The sequence below is a fragment of the Haemorhous mexicanus genome, chromosome 2 (genome assembly GCF_027477595.1).
Source record: "Haemorhous mexicanus isolate bHaeMex1 chromosome 2, bHaeMex1.pri, whole genome shotgun sequence".
NCBI classification, from domain to species: domain Eukaryota; kingdom Metazoa; phylum Chordata; class Aves; order Passeriformes; family Fringillidae; genus Haemorhous; species Haemorhous mexicanus.
The window spans coordinates 84,053,390-84,072,368 of NC_082342.1; the positions used below are offsets into that span (position 1 = coordinate 84,053,390).

An 18,979-nucleotide genomic window follows, 5' to 3' on the forward strand; every position below is an offset into this window, starting at 1 on the left:
ACTCTCTGTAAAACAGCTGCATTTATGTGAATCACATCACTCATAAGAAAATATGATTCAGAAAAATCTAGGTACCTTCTAATGATTTCAGTAGGATTTAATAAATGCAAAATACTTGTGAAAATCAAGTATACATGTTTGCTGAAGCAGGACTTACTTTTTCTCTAAATCTTCTCATGAGAAATATATTATTAAGGCCTACTGAAGACAAAGGTGGTAGAGATTGACTTTAGTGATTCACATGAAAAACACTGGCACACCTAAAATAGGAAGGTAAACACCTGAAGTACAACGCAGTCTGTAGAGTGATGGGCACCACTGCATTCAGACCCTCCACTGCCCTCTGGAAGTGCTCATTGCTTTCCATTGGCTCTGTGTCACTATGGCCCTACCACTGGCATCTGCCTGGGGCTTAAGGACACGTGAGTCCGGAGCACACTGATTCTCAAGAGTCACCTAAGAGACCCCAAGAGTAACAAAAAGATATTACAAAGTGGTTTGCTTTAAAGGTTTCAAAAATCTAAAAATTATTCTAAAAAGAACAAAATAATAACCTACAGAGTTGCAGTACAGGATATTCTTTGCAGTCCTAGTGAGAAGAGACCTTTCTTTGTGAAATATTAGAAATATGGAAAATACTGTGGGGTAAAACAACCTACATGAAGCATACAAACCAAAACCCTGCTAGTTTTGTTCTAAGACTCTGCAGTCTTCCACTTTGCTCAAATTTGCTGTCCAAGTTACAGCTCCAAAAGAAGTCATGCTGCTCCTGCTGCTGCTCCTAACACTTTGATTGCTCTAATTGTGCTAAGCACAGAAAAACCACATGACAATTTAAATACCTGTTTTCAACTTGATAGGATTTGAAACACTGGACATATTTAACCCCAGAAGTAAGTAAAATTTTCTAAAGGAAATTCAGCTGAACTTCAATTTTAGTGGCATTACTGAATAGTTCCTATTATCCACTGATGCTCATGTGCCCCAAAATTTCTAAATACCAATTATGAGTACAATCTGTACTGAAGTCCATTGCTAAAAAGAATGCTAGAAAAATGGTATACTCTGCCTGTTTAGGTCAAAGCAAAAAGACTGAAGTAAAAAAAAAAAAAAAAAAAAAAAACCCAAGGAAAACACTTAACTGAAGCAAAAACCAATTTGCATATTTTTATTGTAGAAGATTTTTGCCTTATTAATTTGACCATGATGTTGTAAGAACTGAATGTCACTGCCTAATGGGTGAACTCTGGTGGTGGATTGACCCTGCCTGGATACCAGGTTCATACTGACCCACTCTATCAGTTCCCTCCTCAGCTGGAAAGAGTGGGGGGAGAAAAAGCTCATCAGTCAAGATAAAGGCACCTTAATACAGTACAAGCAAAGGCTGCATGTGAAGAAAAGGAAAACAAAAGATTTATTCTCTAGTTCTTATCAGAAGGTAAAGTCCAGACACTTCCTGGGAAGCAAGACTTCAGCATGCCTAGCAGTTTCTCTAGAAGACACATTTTGTAATAATAAATATGTGTGTCCTCTTCTTTCTCTTAAAGGCATTCTTTTATAACTGAGCAGACATCCTATGGTATGGAACATCCCTTTGGTTCTCTGGGCTCAGGCGTCCTGGCTGTGTACCCTCTCCAGATTTTGCCCAGCCACAGCCTACTGGTGAGAGGGAGAATGTTGGAGAGAGCCTTTGTGCTGTGCAAGAACTACTCAGCAGCAGCCAAAACACCTATCTAACAAAGCACTGCATTATGAGAGCTTCTGTGGGGAAAACTACCTCCATCTCAGCCAGATACAACATGTCTGTACAGACCTGTACAAAAGAAGGTCAAGATTTATAAAAATTCCTTATGTAAAATTTATGTCTTCTGGAACAGGTTTTCTGCGGGGCCATTTAAAAATCAGGGGCTACACAAAACGTTCTACTTTAAACTTGTCAAAACCCAAGAAGTTCAGAGACCTTGACTTAACTGTGTCAGCCAATCACTGCGGCTGGATGGCCAATCCCAGAAAGTGGTGGTGAATGGAGTTACATCCAGTTAGCAGCTGGTCACCAGTGGGGTTCCCGAGGGCTCAGTGCTGGGGCCAGTCCTGTGTTAATATCTTTATCAATTGACTAGATGAAGGGATTGAGCAAACTCACTGTCACCTCACAGAGCACACAAAGTAGTGAAGTGTAGATCTGCTGGAGGTCAGGAAGGGTCTGCAGCAGGATCTGAACAGGATGGATCAATGGTCCAAGGGCAATGGCATGAGGTTCAACAAGGCCAAGTGCTGGGTCCTGCACCTGGGTCACAACAGCCCCAAGTAGCACTACAGGCTGGGGCAAGTGGCTGGAAAACTGCACAGCAGAAAAGGACCCAGGGTGCTGGTCCAGAGCTGTTGAACATGAACCAGCAGCGAGCCCAGATGGCCAAGAAGGCCAATGGCATCCTGGCCTGTATCAGCAATAGTGTGGCCAGCAGGACCAGGACAGTGATTATCCTTCTGTACTCAACACTACCGAGGCTACACCTCATGTCCTGTGCTCAGTTTTGGGCCCTCACTAAAAAAAAGACACTGAGGTATGGAAGAAGGAGAGAGGTCCAGAGAAGGGCAACAGAACTGCCCTGGGAATGGTCTTATGAGGAATGGCTGAGGGAGCTAGGGTTGTTTAGTCTACCTGAAACAAGGTTGTAGTGAGGTGGGGACCAGTCTCTTCTCCAAAGTGACAAGCTTTGAGAAGAAATGGTTTCAACTTTCACCAGGGGAGGTTTAGATCGGATATTAAGAAAAATTTCTTCACAGAAAGGGTTCTTGGGCATTGGAACAGGCTGCCCAAGGGAGTGATGTAAGTGTTCAAAAAACCTGAGGGAATGAGGGAAATGGTTTAGAGATGAACATGGCAGAGTTGGGTTAATGGTTGGACCTCTATGATCTTAGAGGTCTTTTCCAACCCTAACAATTCAATTATTATATGACATAACACTGACATACAAAGGTTTTTGAAAAACTATTGCCTGAAATAAATTCAAAATACTTAATTCTAAATCTCCCTAGAAGATCCCAAGGGCCTGATGTGACCAAGTTTTCTGCTGCAGCAGGCTCTCCTCTGATAAGAACTACTGCCAAGGAGAACCACAAACTACTACCCTTTTATAAGCTTAATCATAGTTAAACACCTGTCCATTTTGTCTTTCTGATGTGATTTCAATATTTTAAGTCTGCAGGAAAATTCCATGTTCAAACTGAGTAAGTAATGCTTTATTTTTTTCAAATGCAAATCAGTGAGAACACTAACATGTTTTCTTTCTTTTTTGTTTACTTTCAGGAGGTATGTTGCTACAAGCTGTGGCTAGTAATTTACTTTGGTTGCAATGAACAAGAACAGGCAGTTCAGCAAGTCAATGGAAAGCCATGGAGAATAAACTATGAACTGTGTTTAACTCATTGTTAATGTATGTGGTTTGTTATAATAGTTACAAAGAAAAAGACAGGCAGGCAAGAATGAGAGGAAGGAGGGAGTTTGGGAGGGGGGCTGAACCTTGCAAACTGGCAATATGCATGCAATTCTGTATCCCCTTTTTTAAGAAATTACTTTTGTTTTTGATGCATGTATGCAATAGCAGACAAATAAAAGCATAGAAAAAATTACAGTAGGGATCTAATAACTAATAAGTTAATTCATATTTGTTAATGTCAGAACGTTCCCTACAGGAAGATTTAAAAGTTGTCTTAAAAATGACTGCCTTGTCACCAAATATGTAAATGTCTTTTTATAAAACTCCTTACTGATATTCAAAGTCTATTGCCCTTTCTGATGTTTCCTCAGCTTTGAGATTTCTATATTTACACACAGGCACAAACAAAAAACAACCATGTCCCATGGCTGGTGTTTAGAGTCCTCAGACACTCCTGTCTGCCCTCCTCTTATTAGTGATTGCATGTTACAACAGCCTGTGTTCCTGACTATCATGTTTTATTGTTTCAATTCTTTGTTTTACTGAAACTGATCATCCATCTCATAATTGCAACCAATATTCTTTGCACTGTTTTGTGATATTTCTGCAAAATATCAGGAAAATAATTTCATTAATCTGCAATTGGAATCAATTAAGATACTGCATTGTTACTTTATGTAACTTCTTCCTAGAAACAAGTTCTGGAGGCAAAAATGATAAATGGGTTTAAAAAAAAAGGCTAGACAAGTAGATAGGTGATAAATCCATCAACAGATACTAAATATAATGGCCTTAATTTAACATCCACTTAAGAAAGTCCCTAAATGACTTACTGCTGGAGTGCAAGACAGGGAATGAGGGCATAATTGGGTATCCAGAAGTTCAGGGAAGGATGAGCTATATATGCCTATTTCTGAGACTGGGCAATTTTTAAGACATGGCAAATGCACAGTTTATCTGCTAGTTTTATGACCACTGCAGAGTTTCCAGTAATCTATGACATTCCTGGATATCCATCCAAAAAAAGGAATCAAAAGGAAAGCAATGTGTTAAAGTTATTTTTTTTTGGGGGGGATAGCACCCCAAATGGGCTTTTATCTTATTAAATATGAATTGTTGACCAAAATACAGTGAAAAGAAAGCAAAATCCTAAAATCTGGATAAACTCAAATATCTTACTAATCTCACCATGCATTATTGTTTCAATTCTATCAAACCAAACTAAAATTAATGTAGACTTCCTAAAAAAATCATGCATTTAAAGGTTTTGCAATATATTGAAGGCATTCTTTACTTATTAAGACTCTAGTGAGAGATATGTAAGCTAATTTCAAAGGGCTTGGGTGAGTTTCTTTGCCCAGGAACATGGTGCATAAATTTGAATCTATGAAAGAGTTAATCAGATTGGGAAATATATATCCTGCCTTTAGGACACATTCAATTAATATGCATTCTTCTGACCTTTCTTAGCTGAGTAAATTGTCACTCAATATCCTGTGAAGGATGGAGTTCTTAGAAAAAGATAGTCAAGACTCTCTACTCTCCTGTATAATTTTAATTAAAATTTGCAGTAAGTTTGGTTTTAATAATTCCTCTCTGGGCTTTGCAAACATTACTGCTCCAAAAATGAAAGGGAATATTATTAAAAGTTCTGTTTCAACAGTTTCATGAGTCTGGGCCTGTCCTTTGGTGAAACTCTACTTGTTTAATGTATTGAGTTATTTAGAATTTAGTTCCTCAAAATACTATATTGTGCATTGGGAGAGGAAATATTCTAATGGCTAAGGGAATGGAGAGGGACTTTGGAGATCTGGGTTCAATTTATTGTCTCAGCACAAATTTCCTGCAGAGCTTGAGAAAACTACTTAAAACTACTTGCTGTTAACATTCCTTATTGTGGAAAAATATATCTCTGTGAGATTTGGCTACTGTGGTATTTAAACATACAAACTAACTGCTTTAGAGGCACTTCAATAAAATAGGACAAATAGGTGTTGAGTTGGGAAATAGATACATCCAGATCTCTAAAGCAGGAAGTGATGTAGAAAAGAATAACTTGACTTTTGTGTGGTGTGTTTACAGAAAACTGTCCCTAATACATGCTTTGGAAGACACTTAGAATCATAGAATATACTGGGTTGGAAGGGACCCATAAGGATCATCAAGTCCAACAACTTTCAGCTACAATCACTTCCCATGGACCAGCAAGATCTGCTGGGTTTTACTAGTCTCTGGTGTTGTATAATGATGCTTACTCCCACAGACCAGGACAGGGTTTCACCCTGTCAGGCATTGCTAGCTGAGGCAGAACACTGCAATGGTGCCTGGAGCACCACAGGTCTGGAGCTATGTCTGAGCAAACAATAATTCAGACAGAGATACCCTACAGACTCTGTGCAGAGCCTCTGTAGCTGTCTTTGTCTCACACAAATGTGTGGTAGTTGCACCAAACTGCTCAGTCAGGTAAAACAAATGGGGAGGTTAACCATGTCTTTACTTCTGTGGCAGCTAGTCCACAAAGAGGTTTTATAAAGGAGGTCAAGAATCCCACCTGGTGAGTAGTGTGCCTTGGCATGTCCAACCTGTTGGGTAGGTGAGTGACACTGAGCCTGCCAAGATACCCCTCTTGTCTCTCCTGAGAGCCCACCTGGCTATCCTCAGGGCACACTGCACACGGGCACAGCAGAACAGGCATGGGCAGATATGGGATCTGCAAGGGACGCTTGCATACAGCAGCATAGTAGCTAACAGTAAACTGTGACAAGAGGCCAAGAAAAAAGGGCACTATTATGGTGCTTTTGAAGAACTTTAACTCAGTCACCTAAGTTTTCCTAAATTTTACAGAAGTGTCTGGAAGTGGCAACATGAAAAATTAGTATGGTTTCTGATTATGACACAACCTAATGCAGGCTGTGGAAGCTTTTATTTTGGTATAATGGTTTTATATTTATTGTATTTTTCTTTTGAGTGTTCCCAAATGTGCTTTGTGGTCTTTTGTTACTTGTTCTCACTGTTCCCTATGACTGGCATTGATTTAAAATATTGATTTTCTTTTCTTACTGAAAAATAATCTTTGTGTTTTCCATTTCAACAGGAACCATTTAGCACGAATTCATGCTGAGGCTCCATGTTGCCACATTATTTTGCTGTTGTTGATATTACTTTAACATATTGTAGTGCGTTAGAACTTCCTGCCTACCATGAGTTACTCCTACAAGCTCAGTAGGAAGCTCTCAGTTCACAAATAAAGAAAAACTGAGGACTAGTTTTTAGAAAAAAAGCCTAGAAAAAATTTTTGAGCATGTATTTACCCTTTAAAGGCACATTGTGTCTCTTATTTTTCTTTTACTATAAATTTTAGAGGTTGCTAATGATTTTGTCACTACTTTCTTTTTGTCTTTCTGTCTGCAAAGACTGGTAAAGTACACATACTCATTTAAAGCTAACCTGGAAAGATCGTATCATATCTTCCCTGAAACTGTGGTTGGTATTACTAACACCAAATAATGACATCTTCAGCTTTCTCAATACAGACTTTTGTAATGAACAGAAAAATTCTGAACAGTTTCCCACTGTGGCTCCTGTGGGAAACAACGAGCCAGACAGCAATTCCCCATTCATGTTAATATTTTGGGAAAAAATGAAATGCACAGCTGAAGATGGAATGAATTTAGAAAAAGCTTGAGGACACTGTGTCTGATGTGTCAGCATGAATGGAAGTGGTCACTTACAAACTCTATGTGCACTCCTACTAAGACAGTAAAATCTTCAACAGATAAAAGATACTATATTCACTTTTAATCATATGTGCTTCACCTAGGAAAAAAATAGGTCACAAAGCTATGATCTGAGCAAGCAAGTGACATTGTTATTATTACAGCACTTTTGAACATATGATTAGTCAGAAATTTAAGCATACCTTTTTGCATCAGAAAAGGTCAGTCCTTCATGCTACATATTATCTCATTTTGTAAAATTACAGAAGTCTAGAGAAACTTGAAGGAGACTACAACATGAAAACCAATATCCAAAGGCATAAAAAAACCATAGAGGGTGGAGGACATGGTCAAAAAAGAAGGAATTGAGTGTTTTAGCAGTTTCATGATGGATATTTTGAATATGAGAGAGAGACATGAACAAAGCAGTACTTAGGGATTTTCACCAGAGGAATAACAGAAAAGTATACACAAGTGGGTTTTATCTTCTTCTCTTTCATGGGAAGTAATTATTGGTGAACAAGAAAAGTTGGAAGTTTATTTATGTACTAATTTGATCTTTAGTGTCACTTAGGAATCAACAGCAGGTGTGCCTACTCTGTCCTATTCCCTTCTTACCTACAGTGGCTTTCATTAAATTATATACATGTATTTCTTCCAATAACTGGGATCCTCTCTTGCAGTGGAAAAAAAATCTCTATCAATTTGCTAAAATTAAATTTTGATTTGAACAAGTTTATTATTTGAGCACATGAGTTTATTCAGAAGATTAACTGATTCCAAATCCTGAATTTCTGAGGCTGCAATTAAAAAACCCCCCATCTTTATTTTATGCCCCATTCTCATTTAGAAAGCCTAGAAACTGCATCAGTTGACAGAAGTTTGGACACTTCAATGATGCCCTTAGCACTGAAACAGTACTGAAAACCAACCACATTAGCTTTACTGAGAAGACTCAAAAGCAGAGTATGCCAAGTGTAATGTAACAGCAAACTGGTAGTTTTGGTGAGGTATAAACAGAAAATGAGGAGGAATGGAAGGCTCTGCAGAGAAATTAAATGTGTAGGCAACAGAAGAACACACACAATATAGTCCAGCCCCATACCATCTTGGTATCCTTCATTGTATATGGGGAGATAGTAAATACTGGGAATTATGAAAAAAACCAAAGACACTTCCATTGTTTTCTACTTGTACATAGAGTATGGAAAGAAATGGTGAAAGTGCGGTGAATAGTGTAAAGGGGTGGATACTCCAACATCTGGCTAACTCTCAGAAACTGGCTGGAGATTCACAAATGAGCTGCTCTTAAGTTTGTGCTCAGTTTTAGTTTTATGCTACTTCAGATGAGGAAGGTAAAACTGTTACCATCCTCTGCTGTTTGCTTGCCTCGTTTTTTCAGAGGCCTTAACCATAGTGGCAGCCGCAGCTGAAGGGACAGTGTGGGGATTGACTGACACTGACTGTGCTTATGCCAGCAAAGCAAAGCCAGTTTATTACACTTTACCAGTATTTATAGGTCAATACGTTTGTACAAAACTTTCTACTCTGACCCCTTTGTCCTGGTCTCCTTTAAAAACACAAACTTCTGATTATTGTTCTTATGCTCACAATGTCCTTTATTATCTCTTTTGCTGGTAAAGTCTTTGTTCTTCTTTCATTAAAGTGGTCAGTGTTAGAGGGTCAGAGTGACCAGACATGATGTCTTCACTTCTATTCTTGCCTTGAGTTTAGCTCAGCTTTGGCTTTCACTGTACAGGGCCAAAAGGTCTGCGGTGCTACCCAGTTCAGCTTCTGTAGCTGTCTGATATCCAACGGGACAGTAAGGTTACTCCTGGGACATCTCAGTTCCCTCTCTTGTCTGATAATATAAACTGGCATCCACATCAGTTTATGTTAATAAAAGAAGTTATGAATTCAGATGGCTGAAATGATTGCAGTTTATTCAGCTCAAGGAAGAAAGGGACAGGACAAATATAATGTAAATATAAGCAATAAGAACCACTATCCTTTTATGTTATGAATTAAAAAGATAATCTCATAACACTAGAGTACTAAACATATTTTGCTCATATACTTTTTTTTTTTTTGCATACTGTAATTCACCATTTTTTACTGAAAGAGACCAGAAAAAGAGTAAGCTTCTCAAACACCTGGAGCCCCTCTGTTGAACTGGAGTTAGTTTGTCAGTATTCATATTGTACTGGGGACCCAAAACCAGACACAGTATCTGGATTCAGGCTTACCAGTGCTGAGCAACAGGAGATAATTCCTTCCACACAATGAGCCAGGATCCTGTCTACCCCCTCTGTTGCCAGGGAAGGCTGCTGGTTCCTGTTCAGCATGCTGCCCACTGAGACTTCCAGGGCCTTTTCAGCAGAGCCCAGCCTCAGCTTTTGCCACAGCTCGTTCCTCCTGAAGTGCAGCCTGTTCTTAGTGAATTCAAGCTAATGTCCCTGCTGGTCGTTTCCCCAGGCCTGCTTACTTCCCCCTGAATAGCAGCTCTGCCCTTAACTGTTTCCTTCCTAATCTTGCAGTATGGACAAACATGCTGTGTGTGCCCTCACAGACATTAATCTACCATTTAAAGATGTAAATTTGTGAAGGATTCTTAAATTCTAAATAGATTTGAGGCTTGTCATTTGATACATGTGAAGTAAAGAGCAACCAGAGGTCAAGCAGTGTTTTCCTATCTCAACTGAAGTAGGCTCATTCTAACAGAGAGTGGGGTTTTGCACTACTCCAAGGTGGGAGGAGAGAGAATGAGACTATCAGAACCTGCCCTTCAGTACTTCAGATTCCCTGTCAAAAAAAAATATCAACATGAAACATTTGGGATAGAGATAGGCTGCTGCATGGGGAAGAGTCTGGACACAGTCTTGCACTTACATGAGCACCAGAAAAAAAAAGTTATGCGTTATTTTTCTCATGAAATTATTACCTAATATTCACAGATGCCATCTCTAGAAAGGTACTAATATGTTCTCATAAAATCAATGAATCACAGAATAGTTAGGGCTAGAAGGAGATCATGCAGTCCAACCCCCTGCCAAGTCAGGGTCACCTAGAACAGTGACACAGGAATGTGTCCCTTGGGTTTAGAAATCCATCAGAGATGAAGTCTCCATGACCTCACAGGCAGCCTGTAAAAAAAGTATTTTGCAAGATACCTGTTTTGTCTGTGACTTTGGTTCTCAGTCAGGAATGCTACATAATTTATATTAGTGGTCCTGTAGACTTAAATTTTGAATTGGCTTTAATGCCTTTTAAGAGAAAAGAGGATGAGTCTGTTGGGGATGCAACACAGACTTTAAAGAATTAAAACACTGACTGTCAGAATCAGATGTAGGGCAGAACTCTGGGGCCATATCCTGCAGCCAATGTAGCCATTAAGACTCTGCAACATCAACATGTTTAAGAAAGGCTTAAGGTTTTATTAAACAAAAAACCCCACCATTCTCTGCTGAATTCAGTTTTATGCTTCTTTATCTTCATTTTTCCATGTTCTGTACAGTTGCCTACCGAGACAATATTGAATTTTTTTTGTAGCTTGTCAGGATATATACCCTGAAACAATTGAGGAATTTAAGTACACAGGGTTTAGCTGAGTTCTTTCACTCCCAAACTTATAATAATATGTAATTTCTGCCAGAGTTAGGTTTCAAAGCTAATATCCTGCCAAAATAAGTGTCATCTTACAACTCTCATAGCTATCTCTTTTGTTTTGCAGATACTCTTTGCATATGTTACCTGGACGAAGGTAAGAAGTCTCAAATTTGCTTATACTACAGCAAATTTGACAGGCAAAAATCAAGTGCATCAAGATTTTTCAGCCAGACTTTGGTTTTAAATCAGCAATTGTTTGGGTCTTTTTCCCAAATAAAATCAGGGTCAGTCTCTAAGATCCAAACACGTGGAAGTATCTACTTGCAGGAACTCCTAACAAAGAGAAACGGAACAATGTTCATGGCATAGCTGGTCACCTTAAACAGACAAGTTAAGATCAAACGTGGCATTGCACTTCTCATTTACAATTTCTCTTAGAAATTCTTTGTTCTTACTTTTGTTAAGCAAGAAATGCTTGTTTTCTAATCAGCAATCTCACCAACATTTTTTACGTGTAAAGCAAGCAGTTACTCATCCTAGTTAGTGCAGTGGAGGAGGGAAAGGTGATGGTAGTCAGCCTCAGCCTGTATACATGGCTATAAGGTACTGTACTTAAGAGGTAGAAGGCTCCCTATGCAATGTCCTTTGTCATCCCACTGGGGATATATTTACACTGTGAGTTTGTCTTCTCCTGTTTTGTTTCCAAATTGAAATTCCTCACTGTACCACAGCACTTCACTAACTCTCAGCATCCTCTGATGGGGAGACCACAAGAATGGAAGAAGACAGGTTGAAAGAACATATTAGGTACAGTCCACATCTATTCTGCCCATCTGAGGTGAACTGTGGAACAGTTTTATTCCATGCACCAAAGCCAATCCTCTGACACTGCCTCCAACAGCCCTATGTCTTCCCCATGAATCATACAAACCAGGCTCAGGTCTCCATGCTACCAAAATCACTCAAGCAGGGACACTGAGAGCCAGTTTCCCAGAACAGCTACTAAAATTTCCTAAGATGGAAACTCCACCACTTCCCTGGGCAACTTTGCCAGCATTTAGTCACCCTCAGAGTAAAAAACTGCTTCTTGGTGTTCAGAGAGAGCCTCCCATTGTTTAATGCTGTGCCCTTTGCTTCTGGTCCTGTCCATGAAAGAGGATGTTAATGCTTTTGCAGGGCACCAAGGCAACGAAAGTTAGTTTATATCTTACTTTCCAGAGTCTAACTAAACAGGTAGCACAGGATAGCCCCTGCAGAATCTCTGGTTCATGTCAGGGAAAACATGAGTATGAACTGCAGGAATTGCAGAGATGTCCCCAGTGCCATTAGCAACTCGTGATTGTGGTGTTTGGCACTAGATAGGTCTTTAATCTCAAATGTGTTAAATACTTTTTCCAGTTAACTTGACAAGTATTTTTCTACCAGAATTTAGCCTGCAAACCCACAAATCTCAGAAGCACAAGTCTTTAAAATCAGGCTGTAGATAGGGCCTGTTGCTTCTATTTAAAACTTTTCTGAGCTGTTTAAAATGTTGCTTTATCCATTTAGTGTCTCTCCACAATATTATCAGCTGTTATTGCTATACCACAACCACCACACACCACCTCTGAACCCCATCAGGTTCCTACAGGTAGCTGGAACCTATCCATGGCCATGGAGAAATGCATCTCCACTCCACCTACAACCTCTGTATTCCACACCTCTGCACCCCATCATTGTCTTACAAATAGTTAGAATGAACCATTAAATGTGTGTGTATACAAGTATGAGACATGAAGGTATCTAAAAATATACATAAAGTGTACCTAATTATAAATTTGAGAGCTGCACAGAGGAACCTAGGTGGTTGGAAACCACCAGTGCTGAGTATTTTAGGCGTTCCTAGGAGCTGGCTGTATAGGCAAGCAGACCAGCCACCTCTCTGATATTGGCCAAATACAAAACAAGAAACAAAAAAACTATATATAACTGATTTTTTTAGTAATCTCCATATCTCTTTAAAAAAAAAAAACTGGATTGAAATTTATTGTAGTCATGCTTTATAGCTCACTGCTGCTGAAGGAAGCAGTTCTCACATTCCTAGACTGCTCCTACTAATGTTCTGGGTCCTTTTTTGTGTCAGAAAAAACATTTATGCAGCTGCAGGGAGTCTGATCAATAACAAATTCACTCCTCTCCTCCTGCCAACTTTAACTCCATTCCCTGAACAAGTGCATAAATACAGTTCCAGCTCAGGCATGTCGTGAGGGGGAAGTATAGCAATGAGGAAGGGTAAGACTATCTTCTTCCTGCAATTCTCACATGATGACCTGATGCAGAACAAAAAATCCATTTCTCAGAACATTTTAAAATCATTAGAACACCCTAATATGTAGACCAGTAGGTAAAAACCCACAAAAAGTATTACATCACACAGAATTCTTATATGAATGAATGCAGAACTATCTAATGCATAGAAGTTCCAAACTATACAAAGCAAGTCTTACAGCTCAACTCTTATTTCTGATATCTAAAAGTTAGAGTGTGCATAAGACACATAAAACATAGAATAGCAATCCTGTTTTCTGCCTCCATGATGACAGCACCAAGTCAATACAGCTTATTTGTAGACAGGGACAGTAATGCCATGAAGGATAAACTTCCTAATGGAAATTAGGACATGGACTCCATACAGTTAATGGACTATTGGACTAATGGACACCTAATGCAGTTCATGCAGTTTAATGTCTTAAAAAGGGTGCTAAAGCACTGTTTCAGAGCTTCCCCTGTTTCACGAAAGGATGAAGAACAAGAAGGAAACTGCTGGTTGAGTGGAAAATTTAAAAAGTTGAATATATGAGGTTTATGTCCACTGGGACACAATTTACAGTGTTCAATGATTCCTAAAAGGGGCAAAAATGCAATGCCAGAAAGGCAGACCAGGTAACTCAGATGGTGTCTTAATTTTCATCTGAAGTTTTCACTGTGAGTTCAGTTTAATTTCATCCACATACCTGAGACTGTTACTTGAGAACACCACAAATGATGCTCCTGTTGCTGTCAAAATCAAGAATTAAATTTGGGGATACGAATTATCTGTTAAGACATATGCTATAATCAAATACATGGCAGTGGTTTGGCAAAGAAGAGATATTTGAGAATGAACAGCTGGTGGAGGGGATGGTGCTTGCCAGCTTAGGGTTCAGCAATGTACATGCTGCCAACAAGAACATGTATTTTAGCTTACATGTTACACCAAACATAACCAAATTTGCCAGAAAATGCTGTAGTAGATTTGGCTTTCTATTCTGAAGTTTGTTTTATCCAGAAATGACATTATTTAACCCGCAAATAAAAATCTGAGCTGCTGTACAGTGCTCTGCTCTAAAAATGGATTTATAGAAACATTACTTATCTTAATCTGGATTTATTTAAACAAAGAGGATAGACTTTTACAAATTAATGTCTATCCAAGTAAGAATATCAAATCTTGAAGTTTCAAACACTGCATGGCTTGCTCCCTACATGCTTCTTCTCCCTTTTTTGTAAGTCGATTTTTACAAAGGAACAAGAGAAATTAGGTAGTTCTGTGTTTATTATGATTAGTCATGCTTCTTGGCATATGTTATTGCATTTTGCACTTAATAAACAAGCATTTATGATGCAACTATCCTAGGAATGGAATATATTTGTATACAAATTCTGAGAGATAGAACATGATTAACTATTTTATTTTATTTTTTACCATCTTAAATTTTTCTCTCATAAGCACACAAAACAGAACCTTATCAGGAAGGATTTTTCCAATCTTTTCCCTTTGGGGGTGGTATATCTTTATTTGTTGATCTGTGATTTTCAAGAAAAAAATCTGCACTGCAGAAAGCAAAAGGTTCAAAAAATATATGACTAAAACTATGGTAGCTATTTCTCAGCATAATTTCCCTATAGCAACATTTGAGTGATGCTGGTAACACACACAGAGATTTATTAAAAAGCAATGTCATACCTGTAGACATGCAGGAGCTCTGCCTTGGGGCTTATTCACATCAACAGCCACAAGCTGCCAACCTCCAGCAGCATCTTCATGAAACATCTTGAAAGGGAAAACTGTTGTCAGAAATGTTTTGTGTGGCAATAAATACAAGTGAGATCTACTACATTCCCCTTAAGGACCAGCATGCATTTTCATGACAGCTAGTTTAAAATAACAGAGGGATGATTCTTTTTGCTACAGAAAAAAAGAGTAACATGCTTTTTCCAACAATTGTCTGTTGCCTACTCAGACAACATCAAACATAATGTGTCTCTATTAGTCCTGATATAGAAAACAATTCAGTTAATCTCTGACCAGCATCATTAGATAGTGGTACCTGTTCAGAATAATTTCCTTACTAAGGTAAGCTTATCCTAAGAAAAAAAATACATTGTGACACATAAATAAGCTTCAAGGTGCGTTTGGTAATCTTTTGTTACTGGCAAAATTATTTTACTGCAAGGACCACTTTATTTTTGTTGCACTGATACGAATCAAGAGTAGCTGGACAGTCCTTATGTATAATTTCACAGAGATTAAAATTCCTGTAAATAGCTGAATGTTTCCAAGCTCTAATGATGGCAATGGAAAAGGCTGTCTTGACCACAGTGGTATTCACATTTTATCAATAGCCCCGGAAGAGCAGACATAGGAATTCTGTTTTGTTGGGTTTTTTTCCTCAGAAATTAGGACACAAAATGATGCTGGACATAAGGAACAGTAAGACACCACACCTGAAAGTGATTAACACTGTCCTTGAAAATTTCCTTGAAAGAAAATGAATGGTTCTAGCATTTTGAGTTGCCATCTGCATATATTTTGTAATGAAGTGTGGCAAAGTTCCGACCTCACTCCCACCTTATCTTTGACACCCAGCGCTCAAACTAGTCGCTTCAAGAACACAGCCACAGGAGGGTGGCTGAAGCTTAAAAGTCATCCTGAGAGAAGTGCTCATTAGACTGGGAACAGTGTCACCCAAATATGGTTGTAATTCTTCCAAGTCGTTATTTAGCATCTCTGCACTGGGAAGAGTTGCCAGCTAAGACCATCACAGTTACTCCTCTTTTTACCATGCTTTTAAGTACATTGCTAAAGTGCTTTAGAAGAACCTACTTTTACCTTTTATAGAGACCCCTTCCTAGACTTCGACCCCTGGACACTCATTTTCTTTTCTATAGGAACAAGTTTGAGGAACAGCTCAGTAATGTACGAAGCAGGAAAATTAAGGCATAGCTCTCAAGGCTACTTCCTGCACAAAACAAGCATGAGTTTTAACTTTTGGCTGGTGCTTTGCACAAGAAATCCTGCAAGATATTTTCTGAGATTCTTAATACAGAAAAAAATAAATAATTTTTGCAGTTTGGTAACCTGGACTCTCTTGATATCCCATTATGTTACGGACTCGAGGAATGAAGTAGCCATTCAAACCATTTGCTTGTCTGCAGCCAGCAAGCTATTTTTAATTTGCATGATACAGATTATATTCAACATATTCACATTCTTTGGCATCATGACATTATTTTGAATATTTTATATTTTTTAATGTTGGCTGCTTCTTGTGTTTCCCTACATTGAACTCTCTGTTCCATCCTCTAGTTCAGAGCATGCTGGATAAGCCTATATGGCTCAGAATTTATCTTATGAACATTAAGTTCCTCAGGCTAAGCATATGTCATGTAGAAAAGTCCTTTTTTTTAGACTTTAAATTGGTATCACAAAGTCTGCTTTGAAAAAGACATATATATATATATATATAGAGTAGAAATTATTGCCACAAAGTCTGTTTGAAGCAAAAAATGTACCAGCCAGCAGAAAAGGACTAGATTTACATATGCATTACAGGAATATAAAAAAGAATATAAAAATATTCAATAATTAATTTTGAAAACTTAAATCCTTTGGCTTAGGAAAACAAATAATCTCCAGCTACATGGTTAGAAAAAAATTCCCTCATGGGTATGTTTTGCATATCTGTCTTTCTAAGAGCTTTCTGCAGGCAGCTGGTACTGGTTCTTCTCAGAGATGGCAAACTGCACCACCCTGGAAAAGCCTGGTCTTTTGCCCATTTGAGACACATAATCTGATTGTTAAAATAATGAGTGAGAGAATTTAAACCTCAAACCAGTAGCTCTTCTTTTTCATACTGAGTTCTCTCCCACTACTCGGCCCACCCTTTCTATCACGGTTTCTTCTTCCCCATTATTTCTATTTGGGGTCTCATTTTCTGTGGCTGCCCCAGCTGTGAGCTTATCTCTTTCCTTGCCCTACAACCTATTCTTCCTTGGTCTCAACACACCCTTCTCAGTTCCAGGACCAGCTTCCCCAAACACTTCAGCTATCCTCTGACCCCTTTTCTTTCAGCTACTTTGGGATTTCAGCTCTTATTTCTTAGCACAGAAAGTGATATCCAGTAGCCCTGACTTCAAACCCACCAATGAGATTATAAAAAAGCATTATCATACTTTGTTAAAAAGAATACAAACACAGCAATAGCATATCTAGCCATATAGAGAACTGTATTATGGTCTTCTCTATTATTCCTTTCTAAGAAAGACTAGTTAGATAATGCAACCAAGAATTAAAATTTTTATGAAAGTTCATATATCAGGTTTAAAATATAGGTACCAACATGCAAAGTCAAATATAACATATATGATAAGAACTTTTTGCTTATTATTAATTAATGAACTAAACCAAATCAAATCCCCAAAGAATCTCAAGTGCATCACCTGGGTGGTGGCAGTTGAAGTAGTACTGCTCCTAGACCCCCACATCTGCTGGAACTGCACTCTAATTTCTGCAAACGTTTCAATGATGACTGCAATAAAAACATTCTGTAAAAGAAAAAGAAAGAACGGCTGACACAAAGCTAAGCAAGCAGAAAAGAGAAGAAATTAATTCTAATATGATCTATGTTTCAGACCAATTTAAAAAGACATATTTTTCAGTACCTTAACAAGCCAGGCCAGAAAGAAAATTAAGGTGATGAAATAGAAATATGAACGCCATCGGGGAAAACTGTCAATTGCTCGGTACATAAGGAACACCCAGCCTTCCTGAGAAGCAGCTTCGTAAACAGTAAATATGCTTGTGCCTGTCAGAGGAAAAAATGAAAATGTTTGGCATTAAAACGGCCTGAAAGTTTTCAGTATCAGCAAACAGACTTTTATCTATCCTATTTTTGTTTTTTCTAAAGGGTGTCAACTCTCCTCTCCTCATTCAAAGTTTTTCAGGTGCATTTCCACATTTATTCCTTTTGCAGTTGCATATTAATTAGTTTTGTATCAGATCAGACTGACTCCCTGTCCTCCCTGGACAGACACGTATAATCCCTTAGAAGAGTTCACTGGCAGTATGCAAATGCCTCCAAAGGCAGAATTTGTCCCATAATTTGCATTCAGCAGCATCCCAGAGAAAAGGCAGATTTAACAAAGATCAGTATTCAGTAGGTTAAAGAAATCACTTTTAATATCAGCAACACTGTGTAGCAAGCAGCAATACACCAAGAAGGTGCCTGATACCAGCAAGCACAGTAAGCATCTACAGAAAGCTACTGAACTGCTTTGAAATTCAGGTAGTAGCTGCATTAACATACATATGTTGCCTTTCAAAAGCATTTTTAAGTTGAACTTGCTATATCACTCTTGAGGGGGTGGAGACAAGATGAAAGCAAAATTATGAGAGACCTTTTAGTGCAGAAACCACTTCTGAGTAACAGCTATAATGCTACTAATTTTAAACATAAAGTCCAAACTCAACCTAATGTCTGAGTGATAATATGCTTTAGCCAGCTTGGCCTTCCTCCTTATCTCTGCAATGAAAGCTTCAAAATATAGACCAGTTACGGCTTGTAAGTCATTCTTGTTTAAAGCAATTTTTGTTCCAAGAAGAAACACAATTAAACTGTGAAATTAAACTGTGAAATCTCACAAACTGCTGTGAAATCACAGAATTGTCCTACAGCCACCTGCCAGCTCTGCTCCACTACTGCTTCATTTCATGGAATGGCTTTGATAAAAGAGAGGGAGCATGAGGAGCACTGCCCTTAGCAAAACACAGCAGCTGCTAGCAACATAAAGACAGAAAGCTGACTATCTGATCCTTTTCACAGAGAAAGAAGTGGTTCTGGGCAGAAATTCCAGAGTCCAGGGGTTTCCCAAAAAATCACAGCAGCTTATAAGAAGCTCTGTGCTACTATTTTCCTG

The 18,979-nt window shown here is 38.5% G+C and overlaps 1 protein-coding gene across 1 annotated transcript in view; it reads right to left on the reverse strand.

The window, feature by feature from the left end:
* The window catches only part of NALCN (sodium leak channel, non-selective), a 225,785-nt gene that overhangs the window by 129,098 nt on the left and 77,708 nt on the right, over positions 1-18,979 (reverse strand). The window contains exons 8-10 of the mRNA XM_059839301.1: positions 17,726-17,868; positions 17,504-17,608; positions 14,748-14,834 (exon numbers count right to left, since the gene is read on the reverse strand). Of these exons, the coding sequence (XP_059695284.1) occupies positions 14,748-14,834; positions 17,504-17,608; positions 17,726-17,868 (335 nt within the window). The remainder of the gene's footprint in view (positions 1-14,747; positions 14,835-17,503; positions 17,609-17,725; positions 17,869-18,979) is intronic.